Genomic DNA, 20,433 nt, shown 5'->3' with positions numbered 1-20,433 from the left:
AATCCTGAAAACATTTTGTTCACCAGATATTTACTTAATTAACAGAGAAAGGGACAGAAACCATAGTAATGTTTCTATCTCCTATATGATGACACCAATTACTTTGAATTCTTCACCAAAACAATTTGCCAGCAAAACTGAAATGAAACATTGACATGGTCTGAAGAGGGAAGAAAATTCTGTGGTTCTTCATGGCCTCTCCTATTGTTTTATGATGTTTCCAAAACTCAGGATGGAGCTTTAATAAACAGATAATTTTGAGGTTATACAGACCTATAATTTATCTGAAACCCTTGGGGCCAGATGTATCTCACAATACAGAATTTTTCAAATTTTGGAAAGGCAATATGTTTCATATATCACAAGAGCTGGTACACCTCCAAGGGAGTCGGGAGTGGCACCCCATAATCAAATACATTAATTTTACTCCAGGCAAACTCATTGACATAAACAGAATTAAGACCACAATAGCGTCCTATCAGTTCAGTTCAGATTTTGCTGTCAAATGTCTCTGCTATAAACTTATAAAAAAACTTTTTGGCTTTCAGAGCTTTGTGAATCTAGGTAAGGGACTGAAGGTCTGCAATATGTAAGAAACAAACAAAATGTGTTTCCAAAGGCTTTCTTAGTTCAAAAAGAAACTCAATATTGAGTATTAAATTCAAAAACAGTAAGCATAAGTTCTACTACATGCACAATTACTAAGAGAAATGGGCTGCCTCTGGCCCAGGGAGTCTCAAATTTCTTTTCAGAGCCAACACACACACACAACACAGAACCCACTTTCATCAGTATTCACTGTCATCCTTGCAGTGATTCTCAACCAAAAGGGCTTGCCCCTCAAGGATGTATCATTTTAATATGAATAATCTCCTCAGTTCAGTCGCTCAGTCATGTCTGACTCTTTGTGGCCCTATGGACTGCAGCACGGCAGGCTTCCCTGTCTATGACCAACTCCCGGAGCTTGCTCAAACTCATGTCCACTGAGTCGGTGATGCTACTCAGCCATCTCATCCTCTGTCGCCTCCCTCTCCTCCCTCCTTCAATCTTTCCCAGCATCAAGGTCTTTTACAGTGAGCCAGTGCTTCGCATCTGGTGGCTAAAGTATTGGAGTTCAGCTTCAGTATCAGTCCTTTCAATGAAAATTCAGGGCTGATTTCCTTTAGTATCGACTGGTTGGATCTCCCTGCAGTCCAAGGGACTCTCAAGTGTCTTCTCCAACACCATAGTCCAAAAACATCAATTCTTCGGTGCTTAGCTTTCCAGAATAATCTCCAAATCCTTAAAAATTTCTAGAATAATCTCCTACCCCTTAAAAGCCTTTGGTTTTGGGCCTCCTTGGTGGCCCACTAGTAAAGAATTCACCTGCCAGTGCAGGAGACATGGGTACAACCCCTGATCCGGGTATATTCCACATGCCACCAAGCAACTAAGCCTGTGGGCCTCAACTACTGGGCCTGTGCTCCGGAGCCTGGGAATCGCAGCTATTGAGCCCATGTGTCACAACTATGGAAGCCCATGCTCCCTGGAGCCTGTGCTCTGTAAGAAGAGAAGCCACCGCAATGAGAAGCCTGCATGCTGCAACTAAAGAAAAGCCCAAGCAGCAACAAAGACCCAGCATAACCAAAATTAAAAATAAATAAAATTTTATATGTTAAAACCAACTTTGGTTTTCTCCCCAGTAATGAGATGATTCTTCCTGCTCTGGCAGTACCTGCAACTCTGTAATTTAACTGGCATTGATACCTGCAGAGTTCTTCAAGAGTTTGATTACTTTAAATCCACAGTATTAATTTTTTTAGTCCCATTTGTATCTTAGAAATACATATGGAGCCCTGTTAAAAATACAGATGTCCAGGCAGCACCACATCAATGCACTTAAGAGACCCATAGCACCAAAAGGGTGACAGTCCCCTCCCTTATACATAATTCAAAAAAAAAAAACAATACTAAATCATGAGAAACATTGGGCTGGAGGAAGCACAAGCTGGAATCAAGACTGCCAGGAGAAATATCAATAACCTTAGATATGCAGATGACACCACCCTTATGGCAGAAAGTGAAGAAGAACTAAGGAGCCTCTTGATGAAAGTGAAAGAGAGTGAAAGAGTTGGCTTAAAGCTCAACATTCAGAAAGCTAAGATCATGGCATCCGGTCCCATCACTTCATGGCAGATAGATGGGTAAACAGTGAAAATAGTGGCTGACTTTATTTTTCTGGGCTCCAAAATCACTGCAGATGGTGACTGCAGCCATGAAATTAAAAGCCGCTTACTCCTTGGAAGGAAAGTTATGACCAACTTATAGACAGCATATTAAAAAGCAGAGACTACTTCGCCAACAAAGGTCCATCTAATCAAGGCTATGGTTTTTCCAGTGGTCATGTATGGATGTGAGTTGGACTATAAAGAAAGCTGGGCACCAAAGAATTGATGCTTTTGAACTGTGGTGTTGAAGACTCTTGAGAGTCCCTTGGACTGCAAGGAGATCCAACCAGTCCATCCTAAAGGAGATCAGTCCTGGGTGTTCATTGGAAGGACTGATGTTGAAGCTGAAACCCCAATACTTTGGCTACCTGATGCGAAGAGCTGACTCACTGGAAAAAACCCTGATGCGGGGAAAGACTGTGGGTAGGAGGAGATGGGGGCGACAGAGGATGAGACGGTTGGATGGCATCATCGACTTGATGGACATGGGTTTGGGTGGACGCTGGGAGTTGGTGATGGACAGGGAGGCCTGGCATGCTGCAGTTCATGGGGTTGCAGAGAGTTGGACGCGACCGAGTGACTGAATTGAATTGAAGTGAACTAAATCATGAAACACATGTAAAGAAGTCCACCCTAGGATCATCAGTACCATGTTTCTAGATTTCATATATATGCGTTAATATCCTAGATCACATTTTTCTTATGAATCTTTGAATCTTTTGTCCTTTTTTTCATTTTGATGGCCCCAGTTTTGCTACATTCCTCAGCCGGCACCTGTTCTTCATAACCCAGTACTGCAGATTACCTGTAGTCTGAGCTCCAAGTGGGATGGGTGGAGGGTGGGAGATAAAAAAGAAAAAAACAGAGAGACAGGGACAGACTGTGTGGAAGCCTCCCAGACTGCCAAGCAGTCTAAAAAAGGTTCTGTAAAGCCACTGAGGAGTCTTCAAGCCACAATCAGCTATCAGAGGAGCTCCCTGTCTCCCAGGAGTGGGTGAGCCACAATATCCTTGCCATCCCCAGTTGGTGACTGATAGAAAGCACAGACAGAGCAAATGCAGCTATAAATTCAAAATGTGGCAGCCAGGTCCATGGTCACATCAGTTCTCCGTATTCTCTCAGCACTGAAGATCTATACCCCCAGGAAAAACCTTCTCCTGCTTAGCATCTTTGAAAGCTCTTGAGAACTATATTCAATATCCTGTGACAAACCATAATGGAAAAGAAGATGAAAAAGAAGCTGAGTCACTTTACCATACAGCAGAAATTAACGTGACATTATAATTCAACTATAATTCAATAAAAATTTTTAAAAAGCTTTCCATAACTATTACTCTAACGTGTCACAAAAAGTAAAAGCAAATATTATTGAATGTGAACACAAATCCACAAGGTTTTCACACCTGCAAACAATGCACCAAATGTTTAATTTCTCTCAATAGTTCATATCCAAGCAGTTGACTCCCAAAGCATTTAAAAAAACACAAAAGACATTATTACACTTTACTAATGAATTACTTCTCACCCAGGGGATTAAATCAAATAAAAATGGTACAAATATTTGGAAGTTTACTTCTAAGCCAACTAAGATGGTGAATTTCTGGGTTTCCGTAAATTATTTTTCTTAGTTCAATGTTTTGTACATGCCATCAATACAATATAATTATTTTAATATTCAGGATATTGTCAATAGCTGTGATTTATGAAAAATATAACTAGATATCTCAAATTCCTGATTAAGTCAGTTTTAAAGTCACAAAATATAAGTACACTTGAATAAACTGCAATTAATCACTGATACAGAAATTCTGCTTAAAGTTAAAAGTTTCTTGACAGAAAAAAACAGTGATGTTGAAAAGGCAAAGACCACAATACTGAATCAAATATTTAGGGCATTAGTCATTATACCCTTTGTTTTGGAACCTACAGTAAGTTTATAACTAGGAAAATTTTTTAAAGTTTTAAGGCCAGTCTTAAAAAATGAATAAGGATAGTAGAAATATTACCACACATATCAACAAAACAGAGCAAACCAAGTTTGTGCACAAATTCACTTCATTTCAGTGACTTTAAGTAAACATCATGTTCAAAAACATGAGTAAATGTTAGGATTCATCCACAGAAATGAAGAACTTTTGAACATTTTTAAAAAAGCTTTAATAGGCAGTGCATCTCTAACCAGCATAAACAAGATGCAGAAAGAACAAAAATGAACTGACTGCTCGCTCAAAGGACACATCAACCAATGATTTTCCCACAGTGTTGCTAGATGCCTTAATTTTATTCATATATAAAGCAACTAGAGATTTTTCATTCTTCCTACAAAGTATTTAAAATACATTTCTAGGTATGCATTAAAATTAAGTGTTAAGTTATGATGCCCTTAAAAATCTTTCAACTTATAAAAAAACAAGTTCTAGGTATATAAAAAATTAAATTTTTCATGCCTGACTTGAAAAACTTAAAGTGCAATATTTTCATGCATCAGCACATTACAATTGTGCCACATAAGTTCATGTAAATAATACCCAAAACTTCCAGAGAACAGAGTACAGATATTTGAAGGTTTGATTTTCGTTTGTCTTTATATTATAGTGCAAGAAGAAAAATAAGCACCACAGCAAGACATGTTTTTATTAGGAGAAAATAATGTTTTCTGGAAAAAAAAAAAAAAAAGAAATACGTCATTTCTCCCTTCAATGGTTTTTCTTAAGTCAACCACTCAGTTTACCAAAAATGTTAACATCAGTTCAATTACTGAACAAAATATACAACATTTTGTCCAAAGACACAATTGTCTAAAACGCTCTCAGAGAACACTAGTCATTCTAGCCTTCTTTCTTATTTTTTAGTAGGGATTTTAATTAAAAACAAGTTTATTACCCTTGTTCCACAATTTTAACATTCATGGAAAGTTCACTCTGAATTTAAAGTGGTATTTCTTTAACGGGACCATCAGGCGGCAGTGTAGACATGGACTGCTATCAAACACACAGCCTAACTGGAGCCAAAAACTAGGGGGGAAATGGAAAACGAATTACTCTAGAAAAAAATTCCAAAATTAAAGGATTCCTTGAAAAATTCTCTTTAGCAAGATAATGAAGAGTGGTTGACAGACAAGACGGTGACTGGTTTTTCTCCCAGCAGCAGCCCCTAGGATCTGTGATTAAGACAGTACTTGGGGCCTGAGAATTCTCAGTGATGATTGCTTCATCAATTTTTGCTGGTGTCTCATTGACTGTCCTTCCTCAATGGCACGACATGCTCTCTGGAAAACAAAATATTTATCACAAATGGTAAAGACAAGTACCAGCTCACATGGTGGAGAGCTCAAGGGTACGAGCTGCCCACACAGGTCCAAAGGGAAGAATACACAGTCAGTACGTGTCATGCTAAGACCAGTCTGCCCACAACATGTTATTCCAAGCTTATACATCTATCCAAAGCTTTAACTTGAAGATCTTTTGGGGAAAGTAATGACTGTTGCTAACTATAACAGATTTTTTTTTTTTTTTTTTTGGTCTTTCAGCTAAAAAAAGGAGGGGGCATTCTTTAAATCATTTACCTCTGCTGTGGTGGTATCCTGCAGGTAAATTTTCTGAATGTAGCCTTGATTGGCACTATCTTTCTTTTGGAACAGACCTTGTTTCTGTTTCAAAACAAATAATGACAGAAAAGGAATTATTATGTGGAAGGGAAAAAACCTATAACCTTTAATTGAGTGCTTAAATGTCAACTCTATTTTATAATCAGCAGACTAACCAAATACACATATTCAGGTCTGATAAGAAATAAATCGTTTTTGGTACAAGGATAGTGACTCCATATGTGAGTTGTTAGAATTTATGAAATTGGATGAGTGTACATCTATCTGCATAAAATGATGGCTTTCTGCAGGTGATGATAAACAGCGTACAGAAATACCACTTGATAACTCATCACATCTGACAAATCAAAAACCCTCCCTTTATTTCCTTGGCTGATAAGATAAAATTTGTACATAATGTAAAATACACTGAGTCAATTCTCACCACTGATGTGAAAGGAAAGTGATAACTGAGAGAACTGTAATATACATGCACACTGACAGGAAAGACACAGTCTCTCAGTGCTCTGAAAACTATGCTTCATACACCAAGGCACTCTTTCAGTTTTGAAACTCTACAATGAGGTAAGGCTGAAATACAAAATGGCATGGCTTCATAAGTGGTTTCTCTTACTTGTAAACTTCTATGAAAAGAAAGGAAACACAAATTAAAGGATAATAGTACTTACATCTCTAACTCTTGACTTTTATAACTCAGTAAGCATTTTTCAGATAGTTTCAGTAATAGAGATAACATAATTATTGCTTAGGAAAAAATACAGAAATTACCATCTTTGGAATAACAATTTCTACTTTTTTTTAAAAGGGTGAAAATAGAATTATATCACATATAAGAAAAACTATACATTACAAAGTAAAATGAGTTTGAGAATTAAGCAAAAGATAGGGTATCATTTTTGCTAATTACTTGCTATACAATTAAAAAGTTTTTCCACAGAAAATGGAGAGGAAAAGAAATGAAAGCATTATTACATACTTAAAATGCATTAGTCTTCTATAAATGCCAACATTACTAATTGTGAGTGTTCTAGACCTAATGTTTATAATAATCTCCTTAAATCCTAAAATGGGGAATCTTTCCAGGAGTATTTTATATTATAGCAAAATCATATCCATATGAAGTAAAACAAACAAACAAACACCTCTATTCACTTCCATTCTTCTACCAAAAAGGAACCTAACTCTTTCAGTGAACAGATTTAATATTTCACTCAGTGCAATCAAGGACTGCCAGAAAACGAAGTACAGAGCACAAATTACATTTTCCTTTACTTTTCAGCATATGATAATAATAATAATCCTTCAAATACTTTATGCAGTTAACTGTAAAACAAGAGTCAGAAAGCACTCCTGGTTTCTATTCATTTAACAAATTTGTGACTCTAAAGGTGTGTGATTCATGTTTTCTTACCTCAACTGATATTTTGAGCAGATTTCCATTGACAGTGGGAGACTGTACAAAATCTTCAAATAGATATTGCCAGTCTATGGACATATGGCCTAGGATTTCAACTTCCTTTACACACAAAACTCGCCTATTTTGCAAAAGGAAACAAAAATATACAGGTATTGATAAAGACAGTTAATTATTCTATATTTCACTCTACTAGATGCCATAGATTTTACTTGCTCAGTAAGCAATATAACCTTGCACACTAAAAAAAATGTATGATTCACATTAAAAAAAAAAAAGATAACTGTCAAATAAAGAGCAAACATAGCACAACTAACATAGCAGAACTTCAAAAATCCCCCTTCTGCCAATCTTGCAAAATTCAGCAAAGTGTCATTTTTAAAAAACTGAGCAGAAAACCGAAATCATTCTCTTTAAGACACATAAGGAACAGGCTGTACTTTCATCCGGGAAGTAATAAAGGCAGAAGCCCCTGAAAATGTTTTACTTGGAAAATTATTAATTGCTTTTTACTGTCAATCATGTATGCCTTCTAATCAGGAAAGAAATGTCACAAACTTCAAACGTCAGCAAAGATTCACGTTAGGCCTACTAATAAATATCAGGTTTGAACATTTTAATACTGATGTACTATATCACAGAGGGAGCAGCTCATTTTACTCAACAGCAATTAAAAAAAAAATCACAGAATCCTTAAAGGGCATCCACATTGATTTATTTCCCAGTGTGAGATTCAGATTAGGTACTGATATAACTATACTTGATTCCAAAGCAAAACTAGGAAAGGAGAGCTGTTGAATCTACGAATGCGCATGGTGCTGGACAAAGACCCAGCTTTCTACTTGAGAGGTATTTATAGGCTAAAAGGGGAAGTGAAATTCACTCAGTCGTGTCCGACTCTTTGTGACCCCATGGATTACACAGTCCATGGAATTCTCCAGGCCAGAATACTAGAGTGGGTAGCCCTTCTCTTCTCCAGGGGATCTTCCCAACCCAGGGATCAAACCCAGGTCTCCTGCACTGCAGGCAGATTCTTTACCAGCTGAGCCACAAAGAAAGCCCAAGAATACTAATGGAGTGTGTGGAAAACTCTCTTGGCACACAGAAGGGAGGACTATTGATAAACTAGGTAGGGTAAGAGCTGATTCTTGAAAGGAGGAAGTTTTCTAGGTAGGAAAGGGAAATTATACACCAGACAAAGAGAAGAGTGTCGTAACATATATGGCAGTACAAAAAAGGAAAGATTTATCTGAGGAATGTGGAGGTCTGCAGCTGGAGTACTGGACATATACAGAGGCGAGAAAATTAGCTTGGCGCCAGCCCTTGAAGGTTTTTTTTTTCTTTTTTGGAGGGTGGGGTTGAGCGGGTAGCAGAGGTTGTTAAGAAACTTCTACTTTCATCTACAGATGACAGAAATGATAGGATAAATTTTCTTATTGAAGAGTCATGGCCAGTGGAGGAGAGATGGGGTAGACAATGAAGGTGGCAAGTGACTGTAACAGTCCAACCAGGAAACAGTGAGAGCCTCATTTAAGGTGGTGGCTGTGAGAAGAAGAAAGGGATAGATTCCAGATGTTTAGAAGGAAGGGGTGAGTGAACTGGGGACTGAGGGGGTAAGGACTGACACAGACCCCGGGCACTGTAACTTTCCGCACAGGTGCTCCTGAAATGCTGGGCGTATCCGGGACTGTGTCGAGCACTGTAGGAAGTACAGCGTCCAGGGCCCCAGCCCACCAAGAGCCTGCAGTGCCTTCAGTCACTGCGACAACCTCCAACACTCCTACCCATTCCAAACAGTCTTTAGGAAGTGGACTCCAGCTCCCCTACCCCCAGCCTCCTGCCTAGGAGAGAATCAGAAGGTAGAGATAAGAGTTAAAGATAACTAATGCAAATCGCTGCATCAAACGCAATTCACCATTTTGATTGTCTTAAGACTCTACTCCTGACCATTTCGACAACACTGTTGTCCTCCTGCTGCCCTCAACCTCCTTCACTGTTTCCCTCCTGCAACATGTTTCCCGGAGTTCACATCTTGGTCTTCCGAATAACACATTCTCTCAGTTGGATCTCAACTCCAGATCTTTATACAAACTCTGAGTATCTACTCCCATACCTATTTCTACACATCTCCTTGACCTTTACTTTGGTATCTCAAAGCTATGTCAAACTCATTCAGTTCAAAATGGAAACAAGTCATCATCTTTTCCTCCAAACTACTGTAAATAGTACTCAAGCCAAAAATCCGCAAAGTCATCTGGTATTCCCTTTTCTTTCATATTCAGTCATCCAACCCAGGTCTCTAAAGGCTGCCCCTTCATACCTAAGGGAGAGTAACTCACTGCGCTAGTCAGGAATATTATTTTACTAATTGTCTCCTGAAAATCTCTACAAGTGATCCAATTTGAAATTACTATGATTTTTCTACTTATGATTTGAAATTACTATGATTTTTCAACTTACTTGAAGAAAAATAGATGTATAATGTACATGTTAATATTCCTACTAAATGCCTAAATCAAACAACTACTAAAATATTACATTCAATCCCCAAAAGACGGGTTTCCATTGCTTAGTATGGAATTACATAAAAAGTATAAAAACTACCCTTTAGATTGTTTAGTGAATATTTTGACTTAATTAATGGGCAAATCAGAGGACTAGCTAACTCTCTCTTAGAAACAGTTTGTAGATTTAAGCCTGAATTCTAAAGTTTTCCTTTCTCTCCTTCCCACCTAAATACATTTAAATGGAGCAGTAAGAAATCTAATATATAAATGTTACCTACTCTAAGTGCTTTGCTTTAGTCCTAAAAAATACATAACTTAGAATGTTTTGAAAATTATTTATCTGTAATTAGAATAAGTGATATAGGGTAGATCTCAGGAAAATAAACTTAGTAGTTTAGTCCAAGTTCTTTTATTGGGAAAAATTATCTACCACTCCCAAAATATTTAGAAAGAAAATGGAACACAAAGATATAATAACATACTTTTAAAAAGGTATGCTCAACATCCAAAATAAAACCTAGTGAGAAAACGTAAATTCATCCTCCATAACTGGATGTCCAGTTCACATATGAAAGTATCACTACTGCACTTATAAACTCTAATCGATTCTGTCTCTCAGAAGGTGTGTAACCTGGTTAAGCCTCTAAACCATCCTTAGTCTCAGTTTCAGCATCTCCAAAATGAGAAGGTCAGAACAGATGATCTCAAAGGAACCATCCAGACCTAAATTTCTGTGATTATATGACAATGAACGGGACTTCCCAGGCGGCTCAGGGGTAAAGAATCCACCCACCAACGCAGAAGATGTGGATTCAATCCCTGAATCAAGAAGATCTCCTGGAGAAGGAAATGGTAACCCATTCCAGTATTCTTGCCTAGGAAATCACATGGACAGAGGAGCCTTGCAGGACACAGTCCATGGGGGTCACAAAGAATCAGACACGACTTAGTGACTAAACAACAACAATGACAATGAACATTTTGCAGCTGAAGCATAGTTATCTAAATCCACTGTCATTTTCGTCTCCAAAATTCTTATAATATATACAGTTAGCATTTGAAAAGATGTCACTTGAAGTCAATACCTATTTGTAACCATAAGGCTTGCCTTCTTGTTCCCAGGAATAGCACAATGGTATCGGTAAGTCTCTCCTTCTAACTTTTTGACATGATTCTGAAAAGAAAAGAAGACTCAAGATTTGTGTTGTAACATGCATCTGAACAGTATTTCCAATACTCTACATTAGTGCCAGTTAGGAAAAAATTATTAAAACCAAAAGCACAATTCTACAGATTGGCACATGAAGCTAGAAAAATGTTCACAGCGTTTTTATAAATAAACTTTCACTGAGCCTCAAAAGTCAAGTAACTATTAAATGCTTACTAAGTGATCTAATAAAATATACTTTGCTGCGTGATAATTCTGAAACTCTTAAATAGTTTTACCAGAAATAATCACAAATTTCATTTATATGAACCAACACTAGTATAAAACTGGACATTAACATTCCAGAGGTCCTTAACCTGGGGTCCTTGGAAGAACTTTGGAAGGCCTATGAAATACCATAAAAAAATTACAAAATTTTGAAAATGTGTTTCTGAACTTGTTTCCAGAGGACAGTTCATATTTTTCATCAGATTTTTAAAGGGGTCTGTTATCCTTCTCGAAGGTTAAGAACGACTGATCTACAATAATAAAAATAATAAAATTTCAAGATAACTAATATTGCTGAATATTTGGTCTTATATATTAAACACGCATGAGGAGTACATGTATGTACTAGAATTATATTCCTGGTAGAAAAGAAAACTTAATGGCAATCTTAATACAAACATGAAGAATTTCTAAGATTTCAAACAGCTGGCACAATTTATTACTGAATACAATTACAAGCATAAAATAATTCAAGTATAAATAGCACATTAAAATACATTTTTTAACTATCTCAAAACTATTGTGACCTCAATCAACAAACATTAAATATCAATAAAGTTACATTTATAATTAATGCTAATGAAATATTTACATTATAGAAATGCATAATTAAAAATTAGAAGAGAAAATATATGAAAATATAAAACATAAACATACCTAACAAATAAGATAATAACAATTTAGAACCAAGAATACAACATCAATATTATCAAAAGGATAATATAATCAATAATAATCACAAGCAGAGAACACACACTTGTTTATTATTTCAATAGTAAAACACACAATTTTTTTTAAAGATCCTTGGTTCCCAGTCATTCTTTGACCAATTACGAAAAGCCATGAACAACAAAGATGAATCCCTAAAGAATGGGGTTCTCAACCTCAAAATGGACGTCTCAACTTCAGAATGAATCTCAGAGAGAAGTGATGTTTAACAGTTACTTGTTTCACATCTTCCTCGTGTGAATTAACTAATATCTTTTAATATTTATACCTTAACTCCTTTAAAATGAATATAATAACAGTATATTTATTTTCAGCCTTGAAATTTAAATATGTTAAAGTATTTAGATTTGAGATGAAATGTACAATACTATCACTTTCTATCTTCTACCATCTTGTATGCATTTTCATTAGTTATAAGCTTTGCACTTTAAAAAACTAAAGCTTTTGAAGTATATTTTACCACCATAACACACTATAGAAACCTAGTTTTCAGCACTTCTGAAACCCCTACACTCTGAGATTCAGTCTCTGTGGCAGATGAGTTTATAAAATATTCACTCTTCCTTCCCAAAAGTGCAACTGGAAGAATTAATAATATTTAACAAAAGCATTCATTTTTTTCAAGTAAATTAGAAGGAAATAATACAAGATATGAAAAAGCAATGTGTATAATGATGTTTATTACATCATTATAGTATCATTAATGTAAACTATATTATACATATATATAGTATCATAGTGTCATTAATGTGAAATAATGGCAACAGCTCTAATGTCAAGAATTGGGAATAGTCAAATACACGAGGTAAAGTTAGCTCAATAGATGATAATGCAAGAATTAAAAATGAAGCATTTCTAAGAACCAGGAAAAATATGATTAAGACAAAAAAGCAAGGTATGCCATTTTAAATATTATATAATCATTAACTATGGGAAGCAAGATGAATAGTAAACAAAAACTGGCTATACATATATATATAAATTTCATATATGTCTCTGTGTAAGTATATATATGTGTGTGTGTGTAGATGGTAATTATCCTGGGAGAAGAGAGGATAAGTAGAAGAGTATAGCCTATGAAAACACAGTACATAATTCAGTAACTTTCAAAGCTCACTCTTAAAGAATGCAGAGCAATAGTCAGGAGAAAAGGGGGTATATCCAAAGATTCCAAAATTATTCCAAATTATTTAGAATGTACCCATATTATAGTAAGCACTAAGGAGGATATAATTTTACCCTCTAATGCTCTTTAATAGTTACATGTTTTGTTATATTTGGTCCCTTAAGGACAGAAGTCTCATTTCATTTGGATATCCAGCACAGTCTAGATAATCAAATACTTTGCTCCTAACTAACTGATCACAGCAAGATAGCAAGGGATGAAACACCCTAAATTTCTTAACTATCCATGCCTACCCTTGCTACCCATGGAAAAAAGTTACCAAGCTCTTTTGTTAATGTACAATCATTCTATTTCTTCCAGTTCTCGCATCTTAATGAAACCTACTGAATCACACACAATGACTATATTTAGCTAAAATAATAAAGTTTCTTGAAGTTTTGTGCTTACTGACATGCGGCTGGAAAAAAGGGAAATCATGAGAAAAAGAATAAGGTACAGAGCTACACAATCAAAAAGTAAACAATGAAGAAAAAAATTTTCCCAGAAGTCTCATTAAAATTGTATTAATAATATTTCCAGGAAAATTGAAAAATATTGCTTTTACCTAAGAAGAAAGAATAATTATTAGTGATTATTTAAGACAGAATCTTGAATTAGTTACTGTGCTTGATTCTCAAAGAAACTGTATATGAGGCACCATTTCTGCCAACCCTCAATTATCTAGGCACGAGAAGTTTGTCAGCTACAATTTTAGGCTAGTCTTTGGATGTCATTCTTCTATTTTAAAGTGCTTGTTTCAAACAGGAAGCTTCCCTGGTGGTTCAGACGGTAAAGAATCCACCTGCAATGCAGAAGACCTGGGTTCAATCCCTGGGTCAGGAAGATCCCCTGGAGAAGGAAATGGCAACCTACTCCAGTATTCTTGCCTGGGAAATCCCATGGACAGAGGAGCCTGGTGGGCTACAGTTCATGGAGCCTCAAATTTTTCTTTAAAGTGCTTGCTTCAAATATGAAGCAGTCAAAATATTTATTATTTTGATAACTATAGTTTTAAAATATATAATGCAACTGAACTGTTGTGTGTTAACAGCTTCATTCTCTTTAAATGTAAAACTCAATAAATCTTAAGTTCATAATTTGTTTTCAATTTTGGGAGGAAACATGAAAGTTGCTAGATAAGATACTACTAAATGTAACATTTTTATCAATTATAGAAAAAAGAGAAATCAAAATATAACATGTTAAAAATTTACTCTGGGGTCACTAATTTCAAAATCATAGTTTATATTTTTTAAATTTCCATTAGGATTATGCATCCTCTTGAAGGATTTAAAAGCAAAAGAGATTGCTTTTTAAATATAAAGACATCTATCAATTCAAAAGCCACATAAGTAATCTGCTTAATTACGTGTTCAACTTCTATTTTTACAACTAATAATTGTGAAATAAGCATAACCAATAAGGACACTTAATTTTTAAAAAGTATAAATACAAAGGGCTAAGACTGTACATAACATAATTAGAAAATGATTGCGATTTATCTAGCAAGAGTATAGAGAAGTTAAAACAGAAAAACAGGCAAGGGAATAAATTCTCAAAATTGATGTGCCAACACTTATTTGAGGTTGAGGGACTGATCCAGAGCAACTGTTGTTTAGTCGTTCAGTTGTGTCTGACTCTTTGTGACCCCACAAACTGTGGCCTGCCAAGCTCCTCTGTCCACAGGATTTCCAAGACAAGAATACTGGAGTGGGTTGCCATTTCCTTCTCCAGGGGATCTTCCCAACCCAGGGACTGAACCTGAGCCTCCTGCATTGGCAGGCAAATTCTTTACCACGGAGCCACCAAGGAAGCCGAGAGAAAGTGATACTTCATTTCTTAAAATATATGCCCCAATCAATAGTTTCATAACTTGAGTAAATTTAATTTATGAAACACAGTTATGTAATTCTAACAGCAGGACTCATATACACAAAGAACACACAGATTGGACATAAGAATTATTCTTTTCTTTTGCAACTTTACCAGAAATGCATATGAATACCATAAGAAAAGGTGAACTTCTCAGGATGATAGTAAAAGTTCAATAAAGTATTCCTCCATTAAGTGTAAAACAAAGTTGATTTCCTGCATCTTTTCATCTTTTATATTGACCTCTTATTTCTGTACAATATTACCAGGAATATCACAGTTTTTATCTGTAGCCAAGCCACTACAATAAAAAGTTCAGAGAGAGGTAAGAAATGTAAAGATAATTTCATCAAAATGGACTCTCACTCTAAATAAATCAGGACAGTCAATTAATATCACAGTTTGTTTTGATTTTTAAGGATGAAATCAAGTAGTAGTATACAAAACATTTACTCCTGTATTTCCAGTTCTTGCTGTGTAGGCAGAAAAAGAAAGAAAATAAAGTTAGAAGCATGCAGAAAGGTAAAATGTAATAACATTCTATAAAAACCAAAGGCTAAGAACAATGAAGAGTCATTTTATTTTAAAGTCAAAGTAGAAAAATATTAAAAATTTTGGAGGAAAGCTAGTCATGAGAGAATAGCACTTTACATAAGCATATATTGTTTACTTTACAAAATTAAAACTAAAATGTAAGCCAAAAAAATTCCAAAACAGTTCCAAGGTTTTAAAAAAAGATTATAATTGTACATAATCTTTTTTTTCTCTCCTCCAGCTTCTGTTTACCTGAATAAATCTAGATTTACAATACAGGCCAAATAAATTAATTTGGTTGAGAGAAAAGGAAGCAGCAAAATTCCAATAATTAGCTATAAGCAGAAGACTGAAGTTTAACATAAATGAAAGGTGCTCAATACAAACAGTAATAAAGCCTATCACTACTTTCAACATTATCCTTTCTGCACTTTGATCCTGTGCAGAAAAGAAGAAAATGATGAGTTACTCCTATTTAATACACTATGCTAATAAAATAAAACAAATAAATAATCAAATTCTACCCTGCATACCATTGTTTCCTGTGTAATCTTTAAAGAAGTTCATGAATCAGGAACTTTAGGAACCAGCCATGAAGCTCTGACCATAGAAATCTTTAAAATTCAATTTCACTTATGACTGTAAAGAACAGAATTTATACCTCAAATATGTCATAGCCCTCAGACTCCTGTCGGTCATAAGGGCGAATGATGCCATCTTCATGGATCAGGCGAGGGGAACGGAGCCTGGACACATCCTCTGTTGATTCTGCCACCCTGTGTAAGTACATGTAAGAAAACACATGAGAATCTCTCAAAATAACATAAATGTATTAGTGCATTAATTCAACTATCATACTCTGTAACACATGAACCATGAATACTGTGCTGAGTCTTGTCAGACTCTTGTGACCCAGGGACTATAGCCGGCCAGGCTCCTCTGTCCATGGGATTTCCCAGGCAAGAATACTGGAGTTGGGTTGCCATTTCCTTATCCAGGGGATCTTCCAAACCCAGGGATTGAACCTGGGTCTCCTGCGTCGCAGGCAGATTCTTTACCAACTGAGCTACCAGGGAAGCCCCACTATGTAACACTATGTATCAATATTTGATAAACAGTAATTTTAAATAACTTGCCAAAATAATGTGCCAAGTATTAAAACCAGGTCAGTTTGACTTCATGTTCCCCCACCTTTTCTTAATAATAAAGGCAGGGAGTAGGCCATCTACTGTTTGTATCCATTGTGTCTAGCACAGTGCTTGGCATATAGTAAGGACCAATAACCATTTGTCAAATAAAAGAGAAACTGAGCCATAAAAAAAAGTCTCTTCTTACACCTCTCTGGGGGAGCTCTACCTTGTGGGCCAGTAAGAGCTCTCAATCAGACTTTAAGGTCCTTAAGGGCAGGCAGGGTATTTAGCATACTTATGTACTCCTAGCAACAGTCAGCACATAGGCACGTGGCCTGTACACGGTGTACATTTAATTACCTCTGAATCCCCTGGAAGGTGCTGCTGGCCATATCTATGATTCCACCAGTTGGACGAGCTACAGCACCCACAAGCCCTTTCCCAATCCCTTTGAAGAATCCAGCAGCTCCTTCCTTTTTGGCACCTTCATAAAACCAGACAATGAAAGTATAAAGATTTTAAAATCAGCAACTTTGAATTCAACAAAAGTCTAAGTCAAACAAACACTGAATGGTTTTACCCAGGAAGCTCCTAGAATCTGACATTCTAAAGAGGTTAAATTTAATCCTAACCTGTGATAAAACAGTAGTTTTCAACGTATATTAAAAATGCAAAATTATTAGGCCCCACTCCCAGCCAGTAATCTGCAACTTTACAAACTCCCAAGGTAATCCTGCAGCATACTCAAGTTTTACAACTAGTTATCCAGGAGTTGAGTTAGTAACTATGACTGGAGGATCTAAGAATTGAGCAGAAAATATTATTATTATTGCTGCCAACCATCAGATTTTTCCAGAAGTGTACTTTTTAAAAAATATAAGAACTTTATAAAAATGTAATTCACATTCCATATAATTCACCCATTAAAGAATACAAATAAAATGTTTTTATAGTATATTCAGAGCTGTGCAACTATCATCATAATCAATTTTAGAATATTTGCATTATTTCAAAAAGAAAGCCCATTAGCAATCATTTCCTATTTTTCCCCAAACCCTCTTCCCAATTCTATGCAATTTACCTCCTTCCTCCCTATTCTGCAGATCTAGGCAATCACTAACCTACTTTCCCTCTGTATGGATTTGCCTACTCTAGTCAAAAAGAATCATACAATATGTGGCCTTTTGTAACTGGCTTTTTTTCACTTAGAATCATGCTTTCAAGGTTCATTCATCTTGTACTTGTATCAATACCTGACTTTTTATAAATGGATGTTAACCCATTTGTATGGCTTATACCACATTTTGTTTGTCCATGCATTAGTTGATGGACACTTGGATTGCTATTACATTCTGGTTATTATGAGTAATATTTTTTTTTTGAGTAATATTTTTATAAACATTTCTGTACAAGTTTTTGAGCAAACAGAGGCTTTCAATTCCCTTGGGTATATACCTAAGAGCGGAATTGCTGGGTCACATATATAAGCTCTATCTTTATATCCAGTTGTCCCAGTACCGTTTGTTGAAAAGACTATTCTTTTTCTATGGAATTATCTTGGCACCCCTGTCAAAACTCAATCGACCATAACAATAAAGATATATTTCTGAAATCTGAATTCTACTCCATTGATCTATATGTGTATCTGTATGCCAGCAACACCTGTCATAGCTACTTTAACTTTACAGTAAGTTTTAAAATTGCATAGTGTAAGTCCTCCAACTTCATTCTTTTTTTCCCCAGATGTTTTTGGCTATTCAGGATTCCCCTGAATCCCCATACATATTTTAGAATCAGTTCATCAATCTGAAAAAAGAAGCTACTGGGATTTTGATAGGGATTATACTGAATAAAGAATATGCTTTTTTAACTAGGATTAAAAAAAAGTCTATTGCTATTGAGAGTCCAAGAGGATCTAGTCTAACAATAACATTGATTACTTTTACCATGTATCAACTCTTCAGACTTTGTACAGAAAGAAAACATTCTCAACCTACCTTCCACAGGCTTTGTTATTATTCCAGTCACTCCACCAACCACTCCCTAAGAGAGAAATCATAGATCAAGTCAAGCCTGAATGGAAGGTGCTTAATTTTAAACCAACCACTAGAGGTCTCTACAAACATATCATCACAGGAATAACTTTTTTTTTTCTTTTTAAACAAGGACTTGACAGAGAATATGTGCATATAAGTGAGTTCTCTGATTTTTAAAATATTACCTCATAGCACATATTAAACGAAGCACTTTTTTTTTTATCTTTTTTTTTTTAAATTTTTTATTAGTTGGAGGTAAACGAAGCACTTTATAGAAGCAGAACTTTATAACAGACAGAAGAGTAAAGCAGGTGAAAATTTTTTACATCTGACTGACACCAATCACCAGTTGATATGAGTGTGTGCGTGCTAAGCCGCTTCAGTCATATCCGACTCATTGTTACCCAGTGGACATTAGCCCACTAGGCTCCTCTGTCCATGGGATTCTCTAGTTGATGCAATCTCTTTAAGTCTCAGTTTCCATATCAGTAAAATGAGTTGAGAAAATTAGAGATCTAATTATAAATTCCAATGAAGTTACTCCATAATTTAGTACAAGTGTGGAAAACTGAAAATGAAGGGACCTGTCAAGGACAGCAAATAACCTGACAAATAATGTGCTTTAAAGGAGACAATACACATTACAAATCACAGGCACAAACACAGCAGTTAACAGTCTACTGAATTAATTTCAAAATTTAAAAAGTAACGTTTGTGCATTCTTTAAATAACTTTCAAGTAGTGTTAGTAACTAAAAATAGCTGCATATTACACAGAAAAAGAACTGAAGGATATATACTATAGTGAAAAGATTAGATACCTCTCAGAAGAGGAGAGGGATAATCAAAGAGTACTTTATAGCCTTACCTAGGTTCCCATGACTCACTTGAAAAAAAAAAAAAAAACTCAGAAGTTCTTATAATTACTCATAAGGAAGACAGTCATATATCACCTGTATAATTGAATGGTATAGTCCTGAAAAGTAATAAAAGGTAGCTCCTGGTTTATAACACATAACCCGTGCACCTGCCTTCTACAGAAACAGTTGACTGGTGATGACCTGAAGACAGTGACTCTCTCCCTCCAGTTACCTCCACATGCCTCTGCTCCACTTCCCCACCTTCCACACTAGGGCTAACCTGCCATCATTACAGTTTTCACTCCAGCCCAAGTACCAAAGTCTAGGAATGGAGGGGGGCAGAGGTAGACTGATGGTGATAAAGGGAAAGAAGAACAAAGGACGACACAGTAAGTGTGCAATTTATCACTACTGCTGCTCTGATACTTTTACTCACAAGCAGTGTTCCAAGTGCCACACAACCAGTACATATGCTAAAGTGTATCTGTAAGGTAGTGTCTCTTGAAGATTCAGCAGGAGACTTACAAGCAGCAAGCCCTTTCCCCCTCTGGCCAGGCTGTCACCAAAATCTTTAGGCTGCCGACCCATCTCTTCTCTTCTTTTTTGCTGATATTCTTTGTCCATTGTAATTGCTGCCAAACCTTTCCCAACAGAGCCGGTGATTCGAGATACAACTCCTGCTGCACCACCTACCAAAGGGCCCAGAGAAGTAAATCACACTGGTTCTTTGAAGAGCATTATCACAGTACATAGCACATGGCTGCTTGAAACCAACAGGTGCTTAAAATTCTGTCTCCTATACGAAAAGGTAGATATTGACTGTATTCAGTTCCCACTTAGCAAGAAGAGGAATAAAACTACTGCAAGTACACTGATTAACAAATCTATGTCATATTAAAAAAAAAAAACCTCAGCAGGTCAGTGTCAAATTATTTTCC

General features: G+C 36.0%; 1 protein-coding gene across 2 annotated transcripts in view; it reads right to left on the bottom strand.

The window, feature by feature from the left end:
- Positions 1–3,615: 3,615 nt before the first annotated feature.
- Positions 3,616–20,433, bottom strand: part of VPS13C (vacuolar protein sorting 13 homolog C) — a 182,138-nt gene continuing 165,320 nt past the window's right edge. The window contains exons 76-83 of one of the 2 annotated variants that reach the window (XM_043471782.1): positions 20,021–20,184; positions 18,598–18,643; positions 16,961–17,084; positions 16,132–16,246; positions 10,821–10,909; positions 7,226–7,349; positions 5,773–5,856; positions 3,616–5,475 (exon numbers count right to left, since the gene is read on the bottom strand). In XM_043471782.1, coding sequence (XP_043327717.1) covers positions 5,374–5,475; positions 5,773–5,856; positions 7,226–7,349; positions 10,821–10,909; positions 16,132–16,246; positions 16,961–17,084; positions 18,598–18,643; positions 20,021–20,184 — 848 coding nt within the window. In that variant the 3' untranslated portion in view covers positions 3,616–5,373. Of the gene's footprint in view, positions 5,476–5,772; positions 5,857–7,225; positions 7,350–10,820; positions 10,910–14,805; positions 15,410–16,131; positions 16,247–16,960; positions 17,085–18,597; positions 18,644–20,020; positions 20,185–20,433 lie in introns of those variants that run through there. The other variant, XM_043471783.1, reaches the window with a different exon arrangement.

Source organism: Cervus canadensis, chromosome 6 (assembly GCF_019320065.1).
Source record: "Cervus canadensis isolate Bull #8, Minnesota chromosome 6, ASM1932006v1, whole genome shotgun sequence".
Classification (NCBI taxonomy): domain Eukaryota; kingdom Metazoa; phylum Chordata; class Mammalia; order Artiodactyla; family Cervidae; genus Cervus; species Cervus canadensis.
The sequence above is the reverse complement of the archived record's forward strand: the minus strand, read 5'-3'. Positions and strand labels throughout refer to the sequence as shown.